This window comes from Tauraco erythrolophus, chromosome 7 (genome assembly GCF_009769465.1).
Source record: "Tauraco erythrolophus isolate bTauEry1 chromosome 7, bTauEry1.pri, whole genome shotgun sequence".
Classification (NCBI taxonomy): domain Eukaryota; kingdom Metazoa; phylum Chordata; class Aves; order Musophagiformes; family Musophagidae; genus Tauraco; species Tauraco erythrolophus.
This window is the reverse complement of record NC_141471.1, coordinates 40,266,911-40,282,025: the sequence shown is the minus strand read 5'-3', so window position 1 is coordinate 40,282,025 and position 15,115 is coordinate 40,266,911. Positions and strand designations below refer to the sequence as shown.

At 36.2% G+C, this 15,115-nt stretch overlaps 1 protein-coding gene across 2 annotated transcripts in view; it reads left to right on the top strand.

Moving 5' to 3' along the window:
* Positions 1 to 15,115, top strand: part of TBC1D5 (TBC1 domain family member 5) — a 322,093-nt gene that overhangs the window by 246,980 nt on the left and 59,998 nt on the right. For both annotated transcript variants that reach the window (XM_086614565.1, XM_086614564.1), the window contains one exon: positions 1,383 to 1,489. In XM_086614565.1, the coding sequence (XP_086470691.1) occupies positions 1,383 to 1,489 (107 nt within the window). The remainder of the gene's footprint in view (positions 1 to 1,382; positions 1,490 to 15,115) is intronic.

Sequence of the window (15,115 nt, the reverse complement as noted above, 5' to 3'; positions counted from 1 at the left end):
GAAATTACAAGCTGTCGGATCAGCAACGGAAATGAAGATGATAAAGTGGCTCCCTACACAGATTATAATTATTCATTTTGCCCAGTCCTGCATCTTTTCCCCATAATCCTCTTGTTGAGGGAGGAAAGGTACGGGAGGATATGAGGCTTATTCACATTAAAGAAAATAAGTAAAATGTTTAAATCTTTCTGTCCTCAAAACAGTCCTTTATTTTGCCTTTTATTGATGCAAAATATTTTTTTATTTGCAATGATCCTCTCTGGTGTAGAGGCCTGATTAATTAAAAGTACTTGTTACTACAGCTAAAGTTCTCAGAATAGTAAAGTTTGCTAAAAATTTATTTACAATTACTTTCGTTGAAGGCTGTCTTTATGTTGCAGAGTGCAAGCATCATTAACAGGCATTGCTTTGACAGCTGTGGCAGATGGATTGCCTGGATTTAGATGGTGCAAAAGAAATGAAGTAGTTTACATAGACCTGCCTGAAAAGATGTCTTTAATAATTGCACTCATAATTAGATTGATTGGGGGAAAAAAAAAAAAAAACACAAAAACCAGAAGACGACAACGACAAGCAAAGAACCATAGAGTATACTTACATAAATTCAGATGTACAATTCAAGTACAATTATAACAAAATTAAAAATGTAGCAAAGCATGCCAAATAAGTAAAAAATTCTATTAAAGTTAATGGTATATTATATTTTCAAGTATTTAGGAAATTAATATCGAGCCTTTTCCCTTTTTCCTGAACATTTCATGAATAGTTTCTGATTCACGAGAAAGTTGTTGACATCATTTTACGCATGTGTTTATATATGTGTGTGGGCGTGTACGTGTATATGTACATAAGAACAACATAAAAGATGTTTCAGCAAACAATTGTCAGAGTGGGGGAAAGTGATTGTAAAAGCAGGAATGAAGGTAAAATTTGTCTCACAAATTACCATACTTAAATACAGGTGTCTGCAGATGAGTGTCTGAAAAGTCAGTGTCCATTTCGAAGTGTAAGAGTAGTTCTTCAAGCTCCTCTGCCTGTATTGCCCTGACCTCCACTGACTCAGGCAGGCTTTAGGTGGACAGCTAAGAGATCTAAATTTAGGCTTCTACATCTGGAGCTAACATAGATGTCTATGACATAAAGTCAGTGGTAGGTTTAACATTATCCTTAATGATATTGGACCAAACATAGTCATAAAGCTTGATTATACAATATCTTCTTCTACTCTGAGCACTGCTTGAGTTCTAAGAGACTTAATGTGGGAAAAGACAGCTGAATCTGAACTGTGATGAATCTGCTGGAAAAGGTACTAATTTGGAATATCAAAATAAGACAGTAATATTTCACACTTCTCTCTCTTTTTTTTTTTCTTTTCTTTGCAGTGATTTCAAGTAATTATCAGACCTGTTTGGGACTTCTGATGCACTATCCACCTATTGGAGATGTTCATTCCCTTATCTTAAGAGCACTTTTTCTCCGAGATCCAAAGGTAAGATGCTCACTTTGTAAATAGAGAGATTAATAAAATGTAATAAAATGTTCTAAATACTATGAAGTTAATAACAACTTACATTTTCAGGACTAAACTGTAATTTCAAGTTTCTTCTTACTTGGCAAAAAAGCTGAAGGAAAGAGTTCGTAACGAAGAATAGAAACAAGTTCCTTTACTCTTTAAAGCATACTATCCTACTACTTTGCTAAAGTTATCCAGGAGCTCTAGTAACTGTGGATTTTATGCTCTTTAGAATATCTTTGCTTGGTATTCTGCACAGACATCTTTCATAATAAAGTGTGCTTTTGAGGGAAACAGCAATATTTTATATAATAACTTAGTAAGCTGTATAGAAACTGTCATGCAATTTCATCTCTAAGACCTTTTTCATGGGATTTCCACAGATTAATCACTGTTAATCCTTAAAGCACTACCCTCATCTAGAGTTATGTGATGGTTTTCAATTAAAAATGAGAGTCTGCTCTTACTGCCTGAAAAGATTCACATGAATAAAATGTATAAATTCTTAGATTTTATGTTACATATTACTACCATACAGTTTCTGATATACTCATCTATACTAAAAAAAAAAAAGCAAATTTCTTGCTGTTTTAGAATGGCATGTGTATATGTGTGGATGTAATATACAGCAGATATCCACAGTATAGTGGATAAAGTGTTTGAGATTAAGCTGTACACAGTAATCTTTGCAGTACTCAGATCTTTGGCAGATAGCAGAGTTTGTGCTGAGTGTTTTGAACTGTCTTTGTGCATGTCCCATTAGTAGGCTGCCAGTGTAAATTCTGATTTCCCTCATCTTCTTGATGCACATCACCTTTGAAAGCGAAAAATTCATCACTTCTGCACTCTGTCTGCCTTCTGCAAAATTTCATTCACTACCAATGTTTACACTTTTATGGATTAAGAAAAAAAAATATCTCTTTGTTTCTATATCATTTTGCAGAAATCTGCATCCTTACAGCTGCTTTCTTCATTCCTCTCAGGCACAAAGATTTCTTTCATGATGAGAAAGTAAAGTATATTGTCTTTTTAGTGTGTAAGAAAGTTTGTAACGTTGGATCTCAGGAATCTTAGGATTTCAGCAGCAGTCTGTGAAACCCGACTGCCCAGCATTGATTTACATACTTACTTAGCAAAACAAGATAGAAGTATTCTTTAGAGGGAGGAAAATTGTGCTAAGATATAAAGCTAAATCCAATATGTAATTTGTCATTTACTCAAGATACGTATTAAAAGATAGAATAATTACTCATTATTTAACTATCTTCTGAAGCATCCGAGGCAGTATATGAGATATCTACCAACTGAAGAGGGCAAAAATAAACCACCAGCTTCCCATGAAAGAAGCTTGATCACTGTTCTGCTACTTACACTCTTGTCTCCAACAGAATGAAATTGTAAGGCTCATAAGGTCTCAGTGTCCTATTAATTAACATTCTCAGGTATGCTTTGTCTTCAGGTAGTTCTCTCTTCACTTAGGTGACCGAACGTACTGAAAGTTCTTTAATGCAAAGACTACTAGCTGTTTTATCATTTAAAATATGATTAATTACAATTGTTCCTTATTTCTGAGCTGTACTTATCTGCTTGGGAAATACTCTGAAAGTTAAGAAGCTGAGATTTCCAGATAATTAAGAGCCCTAAGGGACTTCCAGCCACTTCTCGTTTTACATTGGATCTTTGGGATAAGACTGCATAAACAGACTGGACTTCTTACACTAAGGAAGTTAAACTGATCTAACGAATCACTGTAAAAGACAAAAAATAGCTCCTCGTCTAAGAAGGAAATGTATTTTCAGTGCTATAACTTGAGTAGCTGTTTCTTAACTTTCCCTAGGTATGATATTAAGTTTCACTTATTTGTCTTTAAGCATATCTTGGTTCAATACAATGTATTTCTGAAATGGAAGTCTTGTTATTCTGTAAGACCTGCACAGAAAAATTTTCCATGTGTGTCAAAATTTTTCATTAAACAGAACAAAAAGGAAAACTCAACAAGACAGCATGGGTACTGTAGGAGTCTGAAGTCAGTACACAGATTATATACAAATATAAGTGGGAAAATTATGATACCTTTTTTTTTTGCTATCTGCACAAAGATAATTCAGTTTGCCTTTATTCCCTGAGCAGATAAAAGGCAGATTGGAAGAACAGATAAGGAGATTTTAGTCAGTAGTGTAACTCGTTAGTGATGATTAGCAAATTCAGTGCTTAATGATTTTTCTTCCTCCTTTGATGTTTTCCTGTGCATTTCTCTGTCACCAGCTTCTGGTTTCTAATGGGAAATTACATTTGGTTCAGTGCAATTTAGGTCTCCTGAGCCAGGGCTGAGTTGTTCTGTGTGGCATTTCTTCCAAGTTTTCACTTGGGTTTTAATATGTGAAGTCAGGGAACTCTTCTGTGGGAGACTGTTGAATGGTCCAGTGGGTTATTTCATTATTTGTTGAACGTAGCAAGAATGTTTAGTGTTGTTCCAAATATCTGAGAGAGGTTTGCTCTCTGCCCCTTGAAGCTTTAAATCTCAGCTGGACAAGAAATGCAGTTTAGAAGTAATGGACAGGGACAAACAGGAATCTGCCTTGTGCACGTTTGTTGATATGTATTGTCTTTGGGATTATTTTGCAGCTAGATAAATGCCAAAGAATCTCACTGAGGGGAAGTTGTGGAGTAATCGGACTGAGAAAGATTGGCGGTATATACATAAAACTGAAAGGTTCTTAAGGAACAATGGGGAAGTAGTTAAGATGGACCTTATACAGCATTTCCATCCATAACCTCCAATTCTGGAGATAATCTGAGTTTGCATGTATAATAACATCCATTATTTATTCTATTTCCTTGGTCTGACATAACAAATGTCTCCTCCTTACTTATTTCTCTTGTAGACTACCAGGACAGCGTGACAAACCTGTCACGTTTTGTTTGTGTCTTTTCACTGCAGTCATAGAATCACAGAATCATAGAATGGTTTGGGTTGGAAGGGTCTTTAAAGATCATGTAGTTCCAACCTCCTGCCATGGGCAGGGACACCTTCCACTAGATCAGGTTGCTCAAAGCCCCAGCCAACCTGGCCAACGCTTCCAGAGATGGAGCATCCACAATTTCTCTGGGCAACCTCTTCCAGTGCCTCACCACCCTCAGAGTGAAGAATTTCTTCCTTAGATCTGATATAAATCTACCCTCTTTCAGTTTAAACCATAGCCCCTTGTCCTATCTCTACATGCCCTTGTGAAAAACCCCTCTCCAGCTTTCCTGTAGGCTCCCTTTAGTTACTGGAAGGCTGCTATACGGTGTCCCCAGAGCCTTCTCTTCTCCAGGCTGAACAACCCCAACTCGGCGTGTTTTCATAGGAGAGGTGCTCCAGCTCTCTGATCATCTTCGTGGCCCTCCTCTGGACTCGCTTATCACCAGGAGAGCAACCTAAATGTCAAAATAAAGCTATACTTAAAAGATGGGTGGCATTTTTGTCATATAGATGGACAAATAAATTTCCTGATCTTTTGTGGAATCAAACCTTAGCAGAAGCCTTAGCATTATCCAGTAATAACAATAATATAACAAGTAATCAGTGCTTGCCATTAATCTAATGCATGCAGCGGCTCTCCTTTTCACTTTGTGAACCCCAGTTGGCAGTTGGGATGAGAGAACATTTTAGATACCACATCTCTGATATATTCCAGTGCCACAGAAGAGAAATACACATCTCCTTAATAGCTGAAAACAAGTTAATGCACCTGTCTCTGAAGGGGAGCATGAGAGATACTAATTTTACAGGCATGAGTATGTATCAATGTAGAATAATTGAATTCCAGCCTTTTCTGCATTTGGCTAGCTCCAGTTCCTAGGAAAACGTAGACTGAAAAGCTCAAATCAGTGTTGTTGTCTTTGCATAGGCTGATAAAGTTAACCTGCTTAGCAGAGTATTTGTTTCACATTTCTAATCTTTGAACAGATAATTACCTCAATTATTTATACAAAAGTAACTTCTATGCACTTATAGTCCTTCTGAATATAAAAGTAGAGCTTCTTACGGAAGAATGGACTATTAAAAGTATGTATATGTGAAATGAGAAAATAAGGAAAGGTTTTTTTTCTGTATATCCAAAAGCATTTACTGAAGGTGTGTCTCTGTGTATTTAATATCCCACAAGTGGCCAATTTTCTTCATTTTTTTTCTTATCGAAACCACTGAGCACTGTTAATTTTCAAAGCAAAGGCTGCAAAATTAAAAAGTAGAGTTACGGAGATAGGGCAGTAGAAAAATATAAAGTGATTAAAAAACATAGTTCTAACTAGAGTTGTTCGAATAAAAAAAAAAAATTTAAAAACCCAATTAGAAACAAAAGTCATAGAAAATGTGAACATATTGTGTTCCTTAAATAACCAGATGTTCTTTCCTTCCTGAAGGCAGCCAGGGCTAGGAATAAAAGGTTTAAAACTATTGTTTTAAGTTAACTGTGAATTTTGCAAATCTGTTTTCACCCTTTAGCAAATAAAATTCTAATACAGCAACATAAGCAAAGTAATTTTCGTCTTTGGGTGTTCTTATTTGTATGTTGTTCCATGTTGAAGTGTTAACCTTATCACAATGACTTATAGAAAACTAAAGCACTACATAGAATATTACAGTTTTACAGTGCATACTGAGAACCTGACAACCATCCTTTGTCTGAAAGCTTACTGTATTTATTTTTAATATTTTTGTAAAGTAAGTTTTCTTATAGATATTTTAATGTGGTGAGTTACCCTGTTTATTGAGCAAGCTAGTTAGGAGCTTAATTCAGTGGAGACACCTTTTATCATAAGCCATCGATTCAAAAAAAGAAAAAATAACATGTTGTGCTTGGTTGATGGGAATTTTGTTAGTTACACTAATAATATTCTAGTTACTGCTGCTGATATTTTCTCAACATTGTATTTTAAGCTATTTGCTGACACTGAAAGTGGCCGTATATTAATATTAAATTCTAACTAAACCCATGATGAAGCATACATGACATTTCAAAGAAGTCATATTAGTTCATCATGACTGAAATTACAGGTACTGCCAGAAAACTTAAGCAATAATATATGGTCATGATCACTCATATAATGATTAGTTGGAGAAATCTGCATTCCAGCTTTTAACACTTTTCACAATCTGAGCAATAAGTGACAAGGGGAAAAACACATTACTGAAATTTTGAACCGAACTCTTTGTACATTTATTTTCAGCTGAATTTTCTTCTTAAGTAGCTGCCACTGTCTCAGAGTTTTCTCCACGCTAGTTTCATGTGCCTGAAAGGCTGTTGAGTTTCACTTTCTTCTTCTTCAGATAAATTCTTTTCTATACACTCATTAACTGAGGTGCCGCTGCAGAGCTGCAACTGTCCTTTGAAAGCTGCCGTTATGTCAGTATTGTTTGTTTTGCTGTTTGTGGCAGGAGAAAAGCAGGTTTGGGGTTGTTTTGTTTGTTTGTTAGCATTGTGTGTGCAATCTGGCATTAATTACCTCTCTTTAATGACCAGATTGCAGCCAATGGGAAGTTGGGATCTGGCAGTGTTTGGGCATTAGCAGCTCATTAATTTGTACCTACACACATTGAGTGGGGTACAGAGTCCATTTCCTTACAGGGGTACCAACAAGGGGGAGGGGGGCCCTGAACAAACATTTGGGTTTTGATATTATTTTTTTTCAGTCATGAAGAATGTGACTGATTTTTCAGCAGATTTGCAATTATACATTAGGGATTTGGGGTGTATGAAAAATAAGGATCAGAAATCTGGGGTAATGGATATCCCGATGCAGTGTGAGCTGGCAGTATGAGTAAGGTCACCTACATTTTAAAGGAGAGTTGCCTTGGCAGGGGATGTGACTGGTGAAGGAAACAAGGTTTTCCAGGAAGCTAAGTACATATTTTTGCATCTAGGAGGAAAGGAATTAGGAGAAAGAAAAAATAAATGCATTTAGTCACAGTGATTTTTTGAGTTCATTCAACTTCTATTTGCCTTAATTTCTGAAAGATTAAGATCTTGGATGTTTAATGCAACACAGAAAGACTTTTATAAGCAAAAATGTGTCAGGATCTTCAAATTGACCTCTGGTTTTAAAACCACATTTGCTTCCTCATAGTGAACCCAAGCATTTTGATAGTCTAACTTCCCCATTTGCAAACACAATACAGTTAGATGTAATCTAAACACCTGACTTTGAATAAATTGATGGTTTTTCCATAACTGCGTGCTAAGCTTTTTAATGTGGGCCTATACAACTAAGAATCGCACATATCACACATGTAAAAGCCATGATATTAACTTGATCTTTTTTTATGTTCATGTTCTTAAAATCAGAAACTTTTGCTTTTCAAGGAAATAGGCCATGCTTTATTGTAAGAATTATCATTCTAAATATTCATTTATTGAGTTTCATTAATAGAATAAGGTATGACAGGCAGCTATGAGTTTAATGATAAATTACTTGGAATAATCATGTTGCCATAGTACCACATAAAAATAGTCAGTGTACCATGAATTAAAAATCATCTTCGATTTTCTACATTTGTTTCAAAACCTTCATTCTTAGTGCACCTATGCATTTTAGAATATAAAAAAGGTATGTGGTCAGTATTCATAGTATAGTAACTTTCTCATCTCTCTCAAAGTTCATTGCAATTTCCCCTGATATGTTAACCATTTAATCGACTCATCATAAAATAGTCATCTTCTTCAATGTATCCTGTATGTCACAAGTAATATTTCTAGGGAAAAAATCTCGGGAAGTGGTTGATTAGTCATCCAGTCAAGACTTTTTGAATGAGAAATCTTTCAAAGTCGTTCTCATTTGATTTCTCTCATGAGTCCTTCTCTCATGATTTCTCAGTATCATATGTAACACAGCGGCCATCACTCAAAGGGAGAGCTGATCTCTTAGGTTGCCAACCACAATGTAGTTTCCAGCATTGCTCTGCCTTTAGTGTTGTATGGACAGGCCAGTTATTTGGTGAAGAATCCACAAGTATTGTATCGATGCAAGGTAAGCAGCCATTACATTTAAATGAATAGGAAAATGGTGGGAAATAATACAGAGTGAAGCAAAGCTTCCTGAACAGTGACGCTTCTCATAGTTAAGACGAAGCTATGCCACAGCTAAGATGGTGCAGAAACAAAAGACTTGTCCCAGTTCTGTGTAGGGCTGAGTGAGATGGTGCTGCAGGCCACTCTCCTGACACTGAGAAGAGAACCCAGCAAGGAGGACACGTTGACTTTGTTGTTCTTGTTGTCGCCCTTGGGTGACCAGCAGGAGAGGTGCTGGCCTTGGACGCAGTGAGGAGTTGGTGGTGTGGCTGGTAATTTTTGGGCGGGTGGAGAGGTGCAGAGTCTTTCAGAGGAACCATTGTTTCTATTTTTGACTAATATTAAAACAAGTATATAACAGTGGTGTATAGAACAGCAAGTAACACCTGCATTATTCAATAAATAGTCAAAGAAACCACTTGCTGATCAGTCAACTGGACTAAGTGTTTGCATTTTTTAATCTTCTCTGCAGATTTCATAATTATGCCTTTTATCAAGGTGTCTTCCCTACTAATGAGGAAGAGAAGGCATGAGATGCAGCAACGTCATGTTCAGGCCAGAGAGGCCATCAGGGAAAATTTAGAAATAGGGAAGATATTACTCTCCTGTGTGGATCAGCACTCCCAATAATATTCACTGGGAATTCATAAGCTCTATCCTGTTAAGGGCAAGTACTTTAGAGAGGCAAGATGGAAGAGGAAGTTATTATTGGAAGCCAAAACTTCAAACTGTGCTTTCTCTTTGAGCAAGTTCATATCCTCAGTAGCAAAGTAAAAGCAATTCTGATTGTACTCGACGCTAAAGCAAGAAGCTGAAGCACTTTAAGCTCTTAATTACTTTAGCTACCAATAAAACTTATTGCTTGTGAATTTCTCGGGGCTGTTTCTTTCAAATGATTGGTTTACTTCTGTTTAAAAAGTCATCTAAAGCTACTGACCCTCTCCTAAAGAGTAATGATGTTATTTATAAAATTACACTAATAAAATGTATTTAACAGTGTTAGAGTGAGGTGATTACGGTTCTTCTTGTGCACAACCTGACAATTCAATTAATCACTTCTAGTTTGCAAGGTAGTTTATCAAAAGGAAGCACTTAAAATACTTAAGCACTTTGATTCTACCTAATCAAAAGTTCTCTGTATCATAATTTATTTATTTGACTAAAATTTGCAAAACACAAACTGTGAGTTACATAAAAATAGATTCATGACTTTTCAATAATGTATGAAGGATCAGCTACTGAATCATATCCAATCTATTATGATGGAATTTAAGTTCAGTCTCCTCTGATATAAATGTGGATATATTGCTCATGTATTGACATATTTTATAGTAAATATTAATGTATTAATTGTTGTATACAAAGCTATTGGAGTACATTTGTATTGGGGAAATGCTTCTCTAAAAGAGCAATATACTTTCAAGACAGAAGCTTCTCTCTGCATTTTAGAGGAAAATACTTGGACGTCATATTTCTTTTGCTGTGGTGTGTGCATAGGGCTTTTTGAAAGAGCCTTTTTCACTTCCCCTAGAGGCCTTTTTCAAGTGTTTTACGTAGCACATTACACGCAGAACATAAATTAATCTGTTTCTTTTCCATGTAGCAGAAATAACCAAATAGCACCTTAAAATGTTCTTGTTTCTCCCTGATATGTGAGATTTGTGTACAAGCATGTATCTGGAGAAGATATAATGCTGTAAGTGTGGTTATAAGCGATTTATCAGTATAAGCTTTGGATAACTGCATTACTCACAAAGCCATCAGTGAGTTATGCAGGTTGTCCAAAACGAGTGCCAATAAAACCATAATGTGGTAGCTTTTCTGTACATAAAGATGTCATATTTTAAATCTCATCATTTGGAGCATTCTAGGGTTTAAAGTGAGGCTTGCTGTGTGTTCCCTTCAAAAGCCTGGATCTTTCCTCCACAATGTTGTAAAACTCCTGTTCCTAACCGTGCAGGGCTGTGAGATGCCAGAGCATAAATCTGTCATGGGGTAGGGCTGAACACTGTCAGATTTATACCTCACTATTTAGTTAATTTACTTCTTAAAACCAAGAGTTCAGCTGAAAAAAAGGCAACTAAATTAAGAGGCAGATTTAAAAGGTACTTAAGCAATTCTGTTGATGCAAGATGGGAATTTTACGCAGGTTATGAACTTAAACGTTGACAGGTCAGAGTCTTTTTTGTCTGGAATATTGATAAAAGCTGATTTGATAGGATTTGATCTACCTGTTAAAATGCAATATGCTGTAAAACTATAAATAATTAAAAAAAAAAAAAAAAAAAAAAAGGTTTTACAACAGTTAGGACAAGAAGCCAAAATATATAACTAGAAATTTCTTTCAGTCAAGTCACTGAAGCATTTTTAAATCTCACTTGTCACTTTTTTCAGTTCTTCATCTCTTGTCATAGAATGCCTATGTGAGAGAAAGCATGTGTGTTTGAAGTTAAAAACAGACCATAATGCACGGTATTTAAAATATCTTCCTAGTATCTGAAATTTCCAGTTGCCAGGGGAATGGAGGGCTGTAACGTAACAAAACTGGAGATAATTTATTTCAGCTTGATCAGAGTTCAGGGGTTTCTTCCTGCCTTGACCCAATTATTCAGTTCTTTCTGGGAATTTTTGTTGTTTCAGGAAAAAAAAAGCACTCCCTCATTTTCTTTAGAAACAATTAAATATGATAATTCTTCATGCTGTTATTGCATTGTAAATAATGAGTTCTGCGATTGAGACCCACAGCATCTTTCTGAACAATGTAAACAGGAAGCGTTATTCCCAGTTTGAGGATTATGGTGTTCCTCTGCCAGTGCCAGTATTAGTGCACAGATCTCCTGACTCCTGTGATTAAATGAAGATCTTTATTAGTTCTGTGCAGGATACTCTTCATGTTGTGCTACTTCCATACATAGATGTAGGCTATCATCCTCTGTTTTGGATAATATTTTGCTGTTGGCCTTGGACCACTTTAGAATTGGCAATAGTGCATTACATCCTCTAATGTCTCACTGTTTTTTTTTCTTTTTAGTAAGTATTTAAGTCAGTGTTTCATAGGTGGATGGAATACCTTTTGTGCTCCAGCAAGTTGCTTGTTCTGCAGAAGGTATACCTAGGGAGGAGGAAAATTAGAAGATAAAAGGAAAGTTTTGTTTGGGGTATGATGTTTACTTTGAGTGCTCTAGAGTTTGGGGTGGGTTAGTAGTTTAGTATACAAAATATTGTGCTATGTTTATGTAATGGTAAGGCATTGCTTATACTGTGTGAGTCTAGTCACAGAGCGGAGACAGCTGCTTGAATACCTGACAGAAGAATAAAAAGAGGAAAGGTGAAATTCTCTGTGCAGCTAGGCTATTAGGTAATCGTTGGTATGCATTCCATATTAATTATTAGTGCCTAACAGAAAAACTCCTGCCAAACTGAACAAACTGTGTCAACTGCTTATCCGCATCTCAGGTGTTATATTTCTGCTCTGTTCACAGTCCAGATTTTTGCATTGTTTGTATCATCTTTATTGAAGAAAGAAGCATAGGTGATTTAGAAGGAAAAGGTAAACCTTTCCTGGCCTCCCAGTCATCACTGAATATGGGTCATATGCTCCTCTAACTTTCATTAGAAATAAATGAAAGGAAAAAAAACAGAATTTTAATGCAAAAAATATCTTTGGCTGTACGAGAATTATGAAAAAAAACTAGTATCGTCCTGTCAGCTAAAGAGGGGAAAAAGGAGCAAACTGGCTCCTTAAAAATAATTGTTTGAACACTGCATCATTATCCTTCTGATTTTTTTATATATGTTTAGTTCATCCTGTTCTTTGGTTTAGGCTTAAAATATTATTAGTTTAGAAAAAAAGATATATGTTTGGCAGCATTTGTTTAAGATATTAAAAAAGCCTAGTTTTAAAAAATCCCGTTTGGCACTAGTGAGATGATTATTTTGGTAAGCCTATTGCTGCGTGTATGTGTCATTCACTGCTGCTGTTTTATTTGTTTTTTCTCTGTTGCATTTAGGTTATCTAGTTTCAGATACAATCTATTAAGTGGAGTATTTTTCAGTAGCTGAGGTTTTCCCACCTGTCTACCCTGAAACACCTGCAACATATGTTTGTGTAACCCTGCAATGCTTTGTGGTTTGGGCCTTGAGAAATTCCCCCAGAGCTTTTTGCTTATAAACAGCTGAGCAATTCATTTCTCTAATGACGAGCGCTTTTCCCTTGGCATTGAGGCAATAGCATGTTCGCTAAAATAAGTCTCATTTTTCATCAGACATATTGAAAATCTTTTTTCATTGTTGTTTCTTATTTTGAACCTTCGGATTTTGCACAAAATTGTGTTTGATTTTTTGATATAATAAAGGGGGGGGGGGGGGGGCGGGGAAGGAAATACCTCAACAAAGAAGAAAAAAAGAGCGTTGTAGAGATTCCTCTGCTTGCACCTGCGTGTAAACTTTTACAAATAATGTGTGTTCAGATGGGGAAACGCTACATTGCAGCAGTAACCTGGTTTTCCTGGTATGTTGTAGAACAGTCTGCCTCTGACTTCTGGCACGCGCAAGCGTGCTCTGCTGTGGGCAATGTGACGCGATATGTCTCCAGAGGCCAGGGAGGAAAAGGCTTATACTAGGAAATTTGAGCATATGGATCACAAGCCTTAGCTGGTGGGAATTGCTTTGCAGCCGTTTATGTGAGTTTAGGGAATCTCTGCTGCGTTCGGTGTGATTCCGACCATGGCCTCAGCCCCCCGCCGAGGAAAAGAGCAGGCGTGGGTATAACTTATCTCGACCCCGTGTCCCTGGAGGAGAATAAAGCCAAATAGAAAGTCCCCAGGAACCTCCCGCCAGCCGTGGGAATTGGAGTGAGTCAGTCCGGTGGTGGCTGGGAACAGAAGCAGGAGGACGGCGTGGGGGGGTGTCAGGGCTTCAGCAGACAAATGGAAGGGGGAGCATCTTGTAGGCAAGGAAGGGCTCAGAGGCAGGAGTACCTTAGAAATACCTGAAATATTTTAAGGCATCTCTTCCCTTTGGGCTGTGGCTGATACATTTTGAAGAGAGAAAGTCCAAAATTACCTCAATTTCTGTGCATGTTTCTATATCTGAATACCGTACATTTCCATTTAAAAATATGAATTGGGCATTTTCTACCAATTGAAACTAAGCTTGCTCTGGCTAGAAATTAAGATCAGAAGAGTTATAAAACCAGCAGACTGCTCCTACAAATTCAGTGTGAGAGAGAGGGATTTCTAGTATTGGCACAAGCAGCTTTTCCCTCTGATTTCTGAGCTCTCTTGCCTCAGAAGGAGAAAAACATAAATGTGTTAATCTGTATAATGCCCTTACACAATTTCTTAGGGAGATTCAACAAACCACTAATTTGAAGGGTTGATTTCTCTGTCATTTTAACAGCATTATTATCCTTTTAAGAAAAAAGATTTTATCTGAGGCACCCATCAAAATACTTACATAAATTGAGAAAGAAAGGGAAAATCTTTCCTTGCTTAAGGAATTAAAAATGTAAATAGGATCATTCTAAATTGCACTGTGTAGGGGAAAAAAAATGTGATTGCTGTGAATATTTTAGACAATAGAGTTACATTTTGCTGTAAATAAATTTATTTAGTCTTCTGTCCTAATAAATGGAATGTAATATAGGGGAGAGCTGAAATTGGATGCTCAGAGTGGGGACTTAGTTGAAAATTGATAAGGAATGAACACTGTAACAGTGTAGGTTTTCCTTTCTGCTTCTTATATTTAAAAAATAACATCTAAAGAACATTTTCACAACGACATAAAGATCATAATCTTCATAAAATCATATTGTTTGCTGTCTGAAGTGCAGTTTTCAGAACTATTTAAAATTTCCCTGGTAATACTTCACAGACATTTGTCTGCTAACATATATGTCAAGGTGTTTTTTTCAAATAATGGAATTTTCCAAAAGGATATCTCTGTAGTGTTAGAAAAGGAGTTGCAGTAGTAACCCTTGGTGTTTACTATCTTGGATTTCTATGTTATTTTTTCAACAGCATTTTTTCTGAGGGTTTTTTTTTTTTTTTTTTGCTTTGCATGTAGTAGTACTTTAAACTGCTTCTTCCTTTGATACCTTAAACCTCATAGGAATTTAAATAGGCCCCTTCAGAAAGTAATGCTTGAGCCTCATTCATATGTTCTTAGATCATTATTCCTATTAATGGCTTTAAGTGCTTAGATAGTAGATCAGCCTTTCCTGTCTTGAATTGCTTGTCATTTCTGCATAAATATGTTTCAAGATATCGTTCCACGTGATCTTTTTCTCTTTTTATTCTTTTTAATTCAAAAGCATTGTGTAATAATATTTTTTTTAATTTATTGGGTAGTGAAAAATAAACTTTTTGGTTTTGCTAAGTTTAAAATATATACTGAATCATTGGAAGCAAATTGCAAAACTGACTCTCATCTGGTAATGTGAATTTTTCAAAGGGCTGCATTATGACTTAGAAGTGCCTGTTTTTTAACCATCTCTTACTCTCCCACCTTGTTGAAATGGTCAAGACATTTAAAGAAAAAAGTTATGTAA